The sequence below is a fragment of the Plutella xylostella genome, chromosome 9 (assembly GCF_932276165.1).
Source record: "Plutella xylostella chromosome 9, ilPluXylo3.1, whole genome shotgun sequence".
NCBI lineage: Eukaryota > Metazoa > Arthropoda > Insecta > Lepidoptera > Plutellidae > Plutella > Plutella xylostella.
Genome location: NC_063989.1, coordinates 11,527,990 through 11,540,236, shown reverse-complemented (window position 1 = coordinate 11,540,236; position 12,247 = coordinate 11,527,990). Strand labels below are relative to the sequence as shown.

Genomic DNA, 12,247 nt, shown 5'->3' with positions numbered 1-12,247 from the left:
TTTGTAAACATGTCTGCGGTTTGGTCTTCAGTTTTTATATATTTTAACATTAATTTTCCATTTTTAATCAACTCTTTTATGAAATGAAATCTGATATCAATATGTTTTAATCTTTTAACACTTTCAGTATTCGCTACCATTATGGCACTCTGATTGTCACAAAACATTGTGACAGGACATACATTTTCTATATTGAAATCTTTAAGCAAATTAATTAACCAACAAGATTCACTAGCGGCCATGCTTATGGCTATGTACTCAGATTCTGTAGACGAAAGGCTGACGCTGGCCTGTTTTTTTTTAGATGACCATGAAATTAAGCAACCTGCAAACTTAAAACAGTAGCCAGTGGTCGACCTTCTGTCTTTCAGGTCTCCTCCCCAGTTTGCATCACAATATCCAAATAATAAGTCGCTATTACATTTGTAAACAAGTTTGTAGTTTAGTGTATATTTTACATATCTTAACACTCTCTTTAAAGCAGTTAATAAAGCACTATTTGCATTATTTTGATACCTACTCAAAATTGATACAGCGATACACAAATCCGGCCTTGTTCCTAACACAGCATAAGATAAGCAACCTATAATTTGTCTACATTTATTTTCAATGTTTTTATCACACACAGAATCATTGTTGTCTTCTAATATTTTAGTGTTAAAGTTCAGATCCATTGGTGAACAAATGCCTTTACAATTTGACATATCAAATTTTTTTAATACATTTTCTAAATACTCTTTCTGATTAAGATCAGTAATTCCTGCATTTAAATTTTGTTCCACATGAATACCTAAGAAATTAGAAATCAATCCCAAATCCTTCATTCTAAATTCATTATTCAATAACGACTTAAGGTCAGAAATTTGTTTATTATCATTTCCAAATATTAGCAAGTCGTCCACATATAACAAAACATATGTGCGAGCACTGCCCTCACACCTTGTATACAAACAAGGATCACTCATAGATTTTACAAAGCCTTGTTTTGTAATGACAGAGTTAAATTTGTTGTTCCAGTATAGGTGATTTTTTTAATCCATATAATGACTTATTTTTAATGTTACAATCTTTTTACTATCAACATAAGCACCTTCTGGTAATTCTAAATACACTTTTTCATCAATTTCTCCATATAAAAAAGCACCTGTTACATCCATTTGATAGATCGGCAAGTTTAGTTTAGTAGCTATACAAACAAATAACCTGAAAGTGGACAATTTAGCAACTGGTGCATATAAATCACATAGTTCCATTGCATCACACTGCTCAAATCCTCTCGCCACTAATCTGGCTTTATATTCACATTCATTATTAGCCCTTTTTATTTTAAATACCCACTTACTACTAACAGTCTTTTTGCTCACATTTTCTTCACTATGACAAACAGTCCATACATTATTTTCCCTGAGAGTATTCAACTCTTTTTGAACTGCTTCTTGCCACTTACTCGCATCGTTCCGTTGCATTGCATCTTGGTAAGTCTTTGGTTCACTTCCCTCAACATAGACATGGTTACATTTGTAGCATGTAGTAGGTTTCCTTATTCGAGTACTCCTCTCGCGTGTCTGTACTACTTCATTATCATTGCTGCTGGATTCGTCATCACTGGAACATGGTATGTACACACTGCCACTTTCATTAGACACATTAAGGTTCCCCTCTACCTCTTTCTCTTCAGGCTGTGCTCCTTCTATCTCCATGGTCTTTCCTTGATCCTCAGCCTTCTCGTCTCTGTCTTCAAGATGCTCTTGGCTAGTGCCATCCTTCTCCTTCACAGTACTATCCAGCATAACTAACTGCTCCTTCTGTAGTTCACCTCCTCTGTCTAGGAATACGACGTCTCTTTTTACTTCAACTATGTTCTTTTCCGAGTAGTATATTCTGTACCCTTTGACATCTTCACCGTAGCCAACCATGACTGCTTTTTCCCCTTTAGGATCCCATTTTCTCCTTTTCTCCTTTGGAACATGGACATACACAGGATTTCCAAAGATTTTAAGTCCCGTAATGTCAAATTGTTTGCCTGTCCAGGTTTCATATGGGGTCTTTCCGGTTTCATTGCTCTTACTTGTTCTGTTAAGTACATATGCTGCAGTATGAACAGCTTCTGCCCATAGCTTTTTAGGTAGCCCTGCCGCACACAACATTGTACGTGCTGATTCTATTAGAGTTCGATTTTCTCGCTCCGCCTTGCCATTTTGCTCTGGCGTATATGGAACCGTGGTTTGATGAGTTATTCCACGTTTCTCAAACAGATTGTGTACTTCTCTGTTCACGAACTCTGTACCATTATCACTTCTAAAGCACAGTACTTTATTATTGGTTATATTCTCGGCCTTGTACAGAAAGTTTTCAATACACTTCTTTATTTCATCTTTGCTTTTAACAAAGTACACTGACCTGTAGTTAGAGAAGTCATCTTTCAGAATTACGAAGTATCTGGATCCTCCCACGGACGGCACCTCCATGGGGCCGCACGTATCTGCATGTATCAACTCACATGATCTACTTGTTTTATTTTCACTGGTACTGAAGGGCAAACGATGTATTTTACCCTCCAAACAATTTTCACACTTAAAATCCGAGTCTTTCACTTCAATGTTATTGTTTTTAAGCACCATTCTCACATACTGTAAGTTTTGATGAGCTAGCTTTTCGTGCCACTCTTTAAGTCCACATTTCACTTCTGTCACATTCGCTATTTCACTTTGGTAACGCATAACCATATAGTACATGTCCCCACTACGACTCGCTACGGCACACACTGTATTTTCTTTGTAGAATTTACACCAGTTATTGTCCATTTTAACAACATAACCTCTCTCTGTAGCACACTTGACAGAAAACAAGTTTGTTTTTAATTCCGGAACGAAAAGTACATTGTCTATGGTTGTTTTCACCCAACCGCAACCATCATAAACCTGTACCGCCACCTGTCCGCAACCAAGCGCACTAATTTCTTCGCCATTTCCGACTATCACTGTTTTATTGTCCAATGTTTGTTGAAATGTTGTAAATAGGTTACGATCACGACACATATGTTGACTAGCGCCCGAGTCCACTAACCACTTAAATTGCAGGACTTGTTTATTTGAGTTCATCACCATAAATGCATTACTTTTACTGTCTTCTTCACGGTTTTTCTTGAAATAACACTCACTTTTAGTATGTCCCAATTTTTTACAGTAATAACACTTTTTAACTGGTCTTTTGTAATGTCCCGAGCCCGAGCTCTGGTTTTGATTACACTCACTTTGATAATGTCCCAGCTTATTGCACTTATAACACTTAATGTTTTTCTTAGCTACAAACGCCGATGCTGACGAATTTTGAGGCTCCTTTTCGTTAATACGTTCTTCTTCAATCAGTAATCTCGCGACGAGATTTTCCATCGTTTGTTTATCATCCGGCGCGGACTCCCACGCCGACACAAAATGTTTGTAAGCATCTGGGAGTGACATTAGCATTTTTGTTATGACGAATTTTTCTGAAATTTCTTCTCCCATCTGTTTCAGCTGGTTTCTTAATTCTTCTATTTTAGATAAGAACGTAGACATCGCCGTTCCCTCCTCATATTTGTACTGGAAGAAACGTTGTTGAACAATATGTATGCTTGTTTCAGATTTTTGCTCATACACACTCGCTAGTTTTCGCCACATTTCGGCTGACGTAGTACATGTTATGATATGCATCATGACGCTTTCTGACATTCTTGTAACAAGCCATGACTGAGCCTTCGCATCTTTCTTTTCCCATGCAGCCTTCTCAACCGCAGCCGATGGTTTCTCACTGCTTCCGTCTGTCACATCCAGTAGGCCTTGACTTCGTAACAAAACAACGGTTTGAAACTTCCATATATTCCAATTGGATGCTCCTTCCAACTTTATGTGCGTCTGGAGTTTTAAAGTATTGTCGTCTGCCATCTTCCTGTTCGTCCCTTCCTTGCTTTTATCGCTTGCAAGTTTTTCTTCCCGCCGGTTTATAACCTCAACCCCACGCGGCAGTATTTTTGTTCACTGATCTCGACGAAAACAGTTAAATTGTTTTACTTTTTCTCAGGATTATGTGCCTGGGCCCATAACCTATTGAAATATAAGTAAAACAATGTTTTAGCTTAACACCAACTTTTATTTATTTAAAGCAGAAAGTTTATAACACACACAGTAACGGCCATTTTTAGCAGAAGAAGTGTTGCCAACATAAATCATAGACAACTTAATTACATTGCTACCAACACATTTTTATCTCAGTTTTATGTGACCTTGCGTCAACAAAGTAACTAATATTAATTAGTTTAAAAACAGAATACTAAATGTAACCTACACGCTATGTAAATCGTTTTTTGATAATATCTTCCGCGGGTCACCACTATACAGGCATTTAGCCTAGTGTGGAGACCACTGTAATTGGTGTTGTAATCTCTTTTTATTAAATAAATTCTGATTCTGATTCTGATTCTGTATTACAACATGAAGTTTATAGCTCTTAAAAACGTATAGAGACGCCTTATCACACTCCTATAAAGTTGTAACATCCCATTACATAGTTTTTATGAGATATTCTCCCAAACAGATATCTAATTAGGTGATACTTATAAATTAGAAATACATAATACGCCCTCAAATTTTCTTTACTTTCTTTTTCTTTAGGTTGACTGTAAGAGATCGCTATTAGCCATAAGGCCGCCTATTGTTATTTTTTTGTAGTTTTTAAGTATTGTCTGTATGTTTTAATATTTGTGGTGACCAATAAAGTTATATTCTATTCTATTCTACCTACCTACTTTAGTGTAAAAATAATAAAGATTCCTATAACTAGTTTTTTGATTTTTGAATTCGTCTTTGAATTATGTCTGTAGAACATATAAAAATAGCATACGACCAGTGAAATGGACTTGTAATAGGTATTAAATGAATCGATACTTCCTACTGATCTTAATACTACATACTAAACTAGAAATAAAACATTGATTTATTATTTAGATAGGTATCTAACCGAACCAATTATTCACAGACTCATTAAGGGGTCCTGTCGATTTACATTATCTTTGAATTTCATAATTTTAACCAAATTTATGAAACGTGTTAATTCATAATTTGTAAGGCGAGTAATATTTTGAGTACAAAGTACAGTATCTAAATAAACGTAATCTCCCAAAAAGATTCAATAAATCTTGATCACGTAAAACTTACTTTGACATAATCAGCTTACCCCGCTTGGATACGTAGTTTAATTAAATTTAGACTCCAACGCAAAGTATTTAAAGTTCAAATTTCTCGTGGCTCGTATACAATCTAAAAGAGCTAAGCTCCGAAGTTTCCCTCTATAGAACAATCAAAGTGGTAGATAGGAGCGCCTACTCACCTCGAGCGTCGATAGAGTGTCGCTGGCCCGTTTGCTATTAAGCACGTTTCACTTTATAAAAATGTTAGTCGTGTGTAGTGAGTAGCTAAAGTTATGTTGAATATGCGTGGTGTTGCAAATATAAAATTTTATATTTGTAACAGTGCGGTAGCTAGGTTAGTAACAGTTTTGAAAGCAAAAATGCGATTAAACAAAAGTGGTTCAGTCCGAATATTTGATGCATTGTGTAAATATAATTTCATGTGTATACATTTCTTACCATCGTTCCGTTGTGGGGTTACAATTTAAGGACGACATAAGTTTAAAGCCACTTTCTGCATTTCAGCGTATCTTGTATAGTAAATCAAATACTCGTACTATTCTTTAGTACATACATCACACAGATGCAACATCTAGTAAGAAATTCTTAATCCATTGCTTTTACATATTTTTTGCATGAGGCTCTACGCTACAGAAAATGGCGTCCCTTTTCACGTACCTAAGAGGATGGCGAATCCAATTTCCTCTGCATAAAGCTTAAGCTAGACGCGGCTAAATCGAGTAAACCTCCACACTGACCGCGGCTTACATAACACTCGATAAAAACTTCCTCCGTATTTATGCAACGTCCTTTCAACATCTAATCAGGCTTGAAGTGAATGAGAGCCAGTAATATTAATTAACTTTACTATTTGAACCAACAGCGATGGCAAATAAGTAACTTTTGTATTTTAGTTTTCTCATAATTATGTCTTATAGGTTTGTATTATTATAATTTAGATTTAACCGGTTAAATCCTTGAAATCAGACACAGTAGAAAATCTATTGTGTTTCGCGCGATATCGCAACTACGGGACGCAAAAGGTGTATATTATATAACTAAGTAACACAAAGTGATTTAAGTTGGTCAAATTCAAGGCAGTTTAAGTTTTAGATGTAACCCATGCACTTGAAAATCTCATTTCCATCGCTATGTAATCATAAAAACAAATATAAATAGATAAAATCCAATACATATCAAACAAAAGGTGAGCTGAATCCTCACTCTTGCTCTGCAACACAAGCATACAGTGCTCCTAATACAGCAGTCACTTCAAATTTAACTCCTATGACTCTAGTATTAAGAGCGGTACAGTGTCACCTGTGGCGTGTGCCAGGAAGCACATTTTCTGCCCAGTGACACACTCATTTCCTCACATCACTCGCTCTCGCCTGCCGACTGCCAATGAGCTTAGAAATGAACATCTTATGCTATAAAGCGGCTTTGGAGAGAGAAATATTTGTTTTATGCATACGGTTTATTCTATTTATTGGTACATAGATTTGAACTCTCGGCCTCTCGATTTAAAAAGTGGTAAAGAAAAACATTTTAGTATTTAGATTAAAAAACGTGGCTTTCCGAACCGACGCGTCGTATCCAACTAGTTTTAACCGGCAGTCGGTTCGTATTTTTGCGTTCACGGCGAGACTATCATAACGTGTCCATTTCGCGCGGGAAATTGCTAAAATCGCTGCCAAGCCTGCACCGGGACAAACAAAGGCGGGGTAAGGAAAAAAAAAAGGTAAATAAAAAACGCCGGATCGCGGTGACAGTGTGACGGTCAGGGGGCTCACTCTATACGACGAGAAACCAACTTTTGGAGCGTTTCTACGCGAGCCACGACTCTATCTCTTCGTTCTAAAGATGACGATTTTATTACAGCTCTGGGTCGTTGATTTCTCGTCAATATAGAGTAACCCTCCGGTGCGATCCGTTCACAAATGCGCTGAAAGTTACCGGCCACCCTAAATGATGACGGACCCACAAAAACTGAGCTTTGCTTTAAAGGGCGCGTTGTTGATGCCACTTTCGGAGTTCATTTTTTATGTGCAATGGAGATTTATGTATTTGACGGCATTGTCCGGGTGTTTACCAGTGGCATTGATCTTGAAAGCGGTTCCAGCTAACATACAAAACTTGAAATTCAAGGAAATCTCGTAAGAAAAAGTATTGGCAGACCTTAAACTTTTGGAAGGACGTACCGTGCAAAGCATGAGTACTCGTTGTGACGTTCCCTACCTGTTTACCTATCGTCCCTACTGGGAGGTAAATGAAAGAGGTAGGTAGGTCCAACGAAAATAAATTTATTGATGGCCGCAGGCCACCTAAGTCGGTAGAACGGGTCGTGGTGTGTCGGCCTAGTATCTGATTTCACTGCGTAGTTCAAGCACTCCCCTGGATGGTCAGATGCCGGTGGAACAGGTCGTCAGCCACGGGCAGGGTTGTAGGTCGCCGTGCTCAGCTGTAGGTCCGAAGCGGAAGCGAAGCAGAGGGTGATGCAGCAGAAGGTAGCGAAGCGAAGCCTAGGTCTTCTAAATCCCGTACTGAAACCCTGGAATGGCCAACGAAATACGTTAGGAATGATTCCATAACGTTCCGTGTTACCACCGACGGCAACGCATTGTAGGTAAGTACTTATGTAGCAAGCGGTGCCGTGGTGAAAACAATCAGAACGGAGTTTACAAATGCGAAGAATTAAGTAGGCTTTAAATTTAACAAAAGATAATGAATGCAGAAGGCAATTAAAAAGAAATATTTAAGTTACAAGTTTAAAAATGAAAATATTAAAAAGGTGAAGGTAGGATACGGTATTCAAGACGCGACCGCTGGAATATTCCAACGGTCGGTTGAACACCGTAACCGCCAATAAAAAGACAATCAACAGCAATTCAAAAGCTAAGAAGAAATGTTAGCACACAAATTAAAATAAATAACATTTGTTCACAACTCACCCAATATGGGGTTTGAGGGTTTATGTAAAACACAGGTACACAGAGCCAGCAGCGCCTTGTATAGCGGACCCGGAACGGTTAGGACACTTAAGGTGCACTATCTATTTCAAATTTACTTTAAAGTCGCAGTTATATGTGCGAAAGCAATTATTATTCAGATGCGCAAGCGTACGTTCGAGTCCAGTGATGGCAAAGCTAATGAATGACTAGCGAGCGGCGACAGCCGTTGAAAGTGTCACGATGTCACGAAATGTTAAAAATAATACCAGGTTATGAACAATAAATTTCTACCAATATTAAAATGTGGGCAGGTTTATGAAACTAAATTTCTACCATAAACTATTTATGACTACAGATTACGTTTCAGTATTTTGAGTGCGAATGTACTTTAAAAGAAGTTATGTTTTAAAATGTTATTAATTGTAGATATAAGGTTTAATTAATGTTTTTATTTATTTATTGTGAAGTTAATTATTAAAATAAGAAAATAGGCTAGTTTAAATTTAAAAATATGTTTAAATAAAGACATGTACGTCTACAACGTTACATCGTATATCTGGCATTTTTACATCGTTTGTAGTTTCGAAAGCCCATCATTCATCTAAGGTTTAATTTTGAAATTTCTCGTGATCACATATTATTATCATGATAAGGAACGTTTCTATTACTATTTAATGCCATCATATCCTCTGAAGTAAACTGAGCGCCTGTTTCACAATGTCTGGATAATGGCTACCTATCGGATAAAGTAGAAGCTGTCACACTCTGTAATTATGTTTAAGACAGTGACAGCATGTCGTTTATCCCACAGGTTGCCATTAACCAGATATTGTGAAACAGGCCCTAAAACTAACATTTAGTGGCTACATGAGGACGGCTGAGGAACGTTTTTTAATTTATAATAAAAAATATTTGTACTATTGACGAAGACTCAATAAATCAGATTATAATCCTATTAAGTAATGCGAAAATTAATTTAAATACTCCCGATTACTTACAAAATGAAGCGAGGGAGTAATAAATTCTCCCTAATTAAAATGACACGAAGCAATATTAATTAAAACGAAATCCTAAATCAAGAATACTAATTAGATGTTTTATCTTTTTAAGACGCCATAATTTCAGGAGCAGCGTTCTGAAGGAGCAGGTGTAATTTATTGTGTAACCAGCTGCCGTTCTGTGACACGAATTTTTAGAGGTGCCTTAGAAAAATGCTAGTAATACTTTTTGTTAAGTGATGGAAATCTTTTTGTAGCGCGCGGGGCCTTTCGGACTTTGGACATCGATATACGGTGACGATTTTGACAAACACAAGAACTGGGAGAAAGGATAGAAAAGATCAGCCACTTAAAATGCCCAGAGGGACGATTCTACATATATGGCGAAAAACTAAGTTTCGAAGCGTTGCTGCGCGAGCCACGATTTTCGCCAGTATAGAGTAACCCTCCGTGGTGCACCAAACGTGTATAATGTATAGAGTAAAGACCGTCACTCGGGGGGGCTCTTTTCATGCACACCGTGCTCCCAAGAATGTCAATAATTATTAATAACTGTGTTGTAATCATAGATAGATAGATAGATAGAATACACTTTATTTGTACACCAAAACAGGATAATAAAATTAACAAAATGTAACTTAATTAGGGTACAAAAGGCGGTCTTATCACTAAAAGCGATCTCTGCCAGACAACCTTTGGATGGAGGGAAACAGAGATTAAGATTAAGTGAATCATATCTGTAATTTGTCCCCAGGTGCGAAGTGGCGGTGTAGTGCGATGCGAGCGACATAAGGCGCGACCATGCGGGCAGCCCACCTCGTGCTGACACTCACCAGTGTCATCTCCTTCACCTGCACACACGCCAAAATAGGTGAGTGAGGTCTTGTTACAGCACATGCTGAGTCGGTGTCTTTCTGACGCTCTTACAACAACTTGTTGTGTACTTAATTGTTTGTTTTGTATTTGTAATATTTTCTGTATGTTTTGTTGTTGTAAGTGTGTTAAATAAATATTTCTTTATCTTTGTCTTTATCTTTAAGTTACAGGAGGGAATCTAGAGTCAGAACTCCAAAACTTCGTTTTTTGTAAGCTCGAGGGGTTTTCCTGCCCTGCGTATTTTACATTTAACAATCCACAAAAAGCTTCTTTATTTTTAAATGTAGTAAGTTTTGGAAGTTACTTACAATAGGTAACTAAACAATGACCTATTTTGTTACAGTCATGTTGTGGAAATTTTTGATCACGTGACTTTTGGCGTGGGTGGTTTTCATGAATTAAAAAAGTTTTGATTCATTTATTTTCTGAAGAAAAACCTTTTAGTTCAGGAGGTACCACAGTTGCGTTGGTTGGCAACAACTATTTTCGAGCCCCAAGTTGTTTTTAGTCACTTTATAGTCTTCCCATTTTTTTTTTACTGGAAGTATGTTTTTCTTTTATCCTCTGTCCAAAATAATCTATTTATTTTTTTCATTTTTTATCACTAAGTATACTGACACTGAAATCTATGAAATAATTTACTTAAACGACTACATGCTTAAGAAACGAATACCTATCCATTTAGTGATTACGGCCGTACCTAAAACCCTCTTAACCAAATGAAAACCCTAAACAGAATCTTCAATTCACCTGTAATACCCCAGTAAGTTAATGACCATGAATGGTATTAAAATGGGGAATATACACTCACAGGCAATAAAAAAGTTCCAATGACAATATCACCAACTTAATACTAAACGGAAAAGGCTAGCTTAACGATAAACAGAGACGACACAGAGATGCGGGTTCGAATCCCGGCGCTGACATGTACCAATGAGTTCTTTGAATTTAAGTACAATGTATACCATCGCTCTTACGGTGAAAGAAAACATCGTGAGGAAACCTGCATATCTAGATTTAGCACATCTAGATATGTGAACCCACCAACCCGCAGTGGACCAGCGTGGTGGGAAATGGTCCAATCTTAGGAAGGAAGTTTAGACTTTGGGGATATGCACAAAGGTTCCATTCGAGAGAGTCAGGCGCAGGTACTTACATCCCCACGGAGAATAGAATAGAACAGAATAGAACGTAATAATACTTGGATCAAATATTAAACTTTTTTATTGCCCGTGAGCGTATTATCACAGAGCGAGTCAGTTTCAATTAATAATGACTGCTTATTGGAGTTCGTGCTCATTTTATTTCACATTTATCCTTTAGAATTCGGTTGATCGATGCATTTATAATAATGCCTTGTCGATACGTCGCGTCGCCTCTTTTATGCATTTTGTTTTTGTTTCTGAATGATAATTATATAATGCTCAAACTGATAATTATTGCTTTTTCATACATACAAATGAAATATGCCTACTTTTTATTTTAAAGTGAGGATTACCAAGTATTATAAACAGGTAGGTACATTGTTGTTGTTACATAGGAGGCACCTAATGTAAAAATTACCGTTTTCATTGTCCTTGACAATAGTTCCCAAGTGGCGTGCTGAAAGTTGCATTTTCATCCCTCGGAAAAAGAGCTTTCAACATACACCTGCCGATAATATTTAATGATAATATTATTTTGTCATCTGGTGAAACACAACTCTTAATCCTAATCCTAACTAATATTATAAATGCGAAAGTAACTGTGTCTGTCTGTTATTCTTTCAAGCCAAAACTACTGAACGGATTTGAATGAAATTTGGTATACATTGGTCTAGACCTTGAGAAAGAACAAAGGATAACATCGCGGGAACAGCTAGTATAAGATAAATACGAGCAAGTTCACTAAAGATGACTAACTTTAAAATAGGTTCTAAATTAGCATACAGTTAGAACTAGCGATATTAAGCTAGAAGTTTCCAGATATGTTTAAACTGGTGAATTTCCCAGAGGACAACCTGTGTCTGATTAAAATAGCAGAATTGCTCATATTACGCTTAAATGTTAATCATAGAAGTCCCTTTTTACATTAAAATATAAATATTCTGTTAAACAGTTTCCCGGAAAATATTATGAATTAAATAAAACGTTAACGAGTGAACGATAAATTATTATAAATACCGTTGAATACAATTTAGCTAGTACAACTCAAACAAAAGTTTTAAACTTTTAATCAGAATGTGCAATACTAGTATAGATAAATGAATAAGTTAGTTC

At 36.7% G+C, this 12,247-nt stretch overlaps 1 protein-coding gene and 1 long non-coding RNA gene across 2 annotated transcripts in view; one reads left to right on the top strand and one right to left on the bottom strand.

The window, feature by feature from the left end:
- Nucleotides 1-7,447: 7,447 nt before the first annotated feature.
- Nucleotides 7,448-8,657, bottom strand: LOC125488928. Its single transcript, XR_007266604.1, has 2 exons — nt 8,116-8,657; nt 7,448-7,715 (listed from the first exon to the last, which is right to left on the bottom strand). It is a non-coding gene; the product is annotated as an uncharacterized LOC125488928 (long non-coding RNA).
- A 1,209-nt stretch (nt 8,658-9,866) lies between these two features.
- The window catches only part of LOC105392130 (acid sphingomyelinase-like phosphodiesterase 3a), a 35,948-nt gene continuing 33,567 nt past the window's right edge, over nt 9,867-12,247 (top strand). Inside the window, exon 1 of the mRNA XM_048622968.1 lies at nt 9,867-9,984. Coding sequence (XP_048478925.1) covers nt 9,915-9,984 — 70 coding nt within the window. The 5' untranslated portion in view covers nt 9,867-9,914. The remainder of the gene's footprint in view (nt 9,985-12,247) is intronic.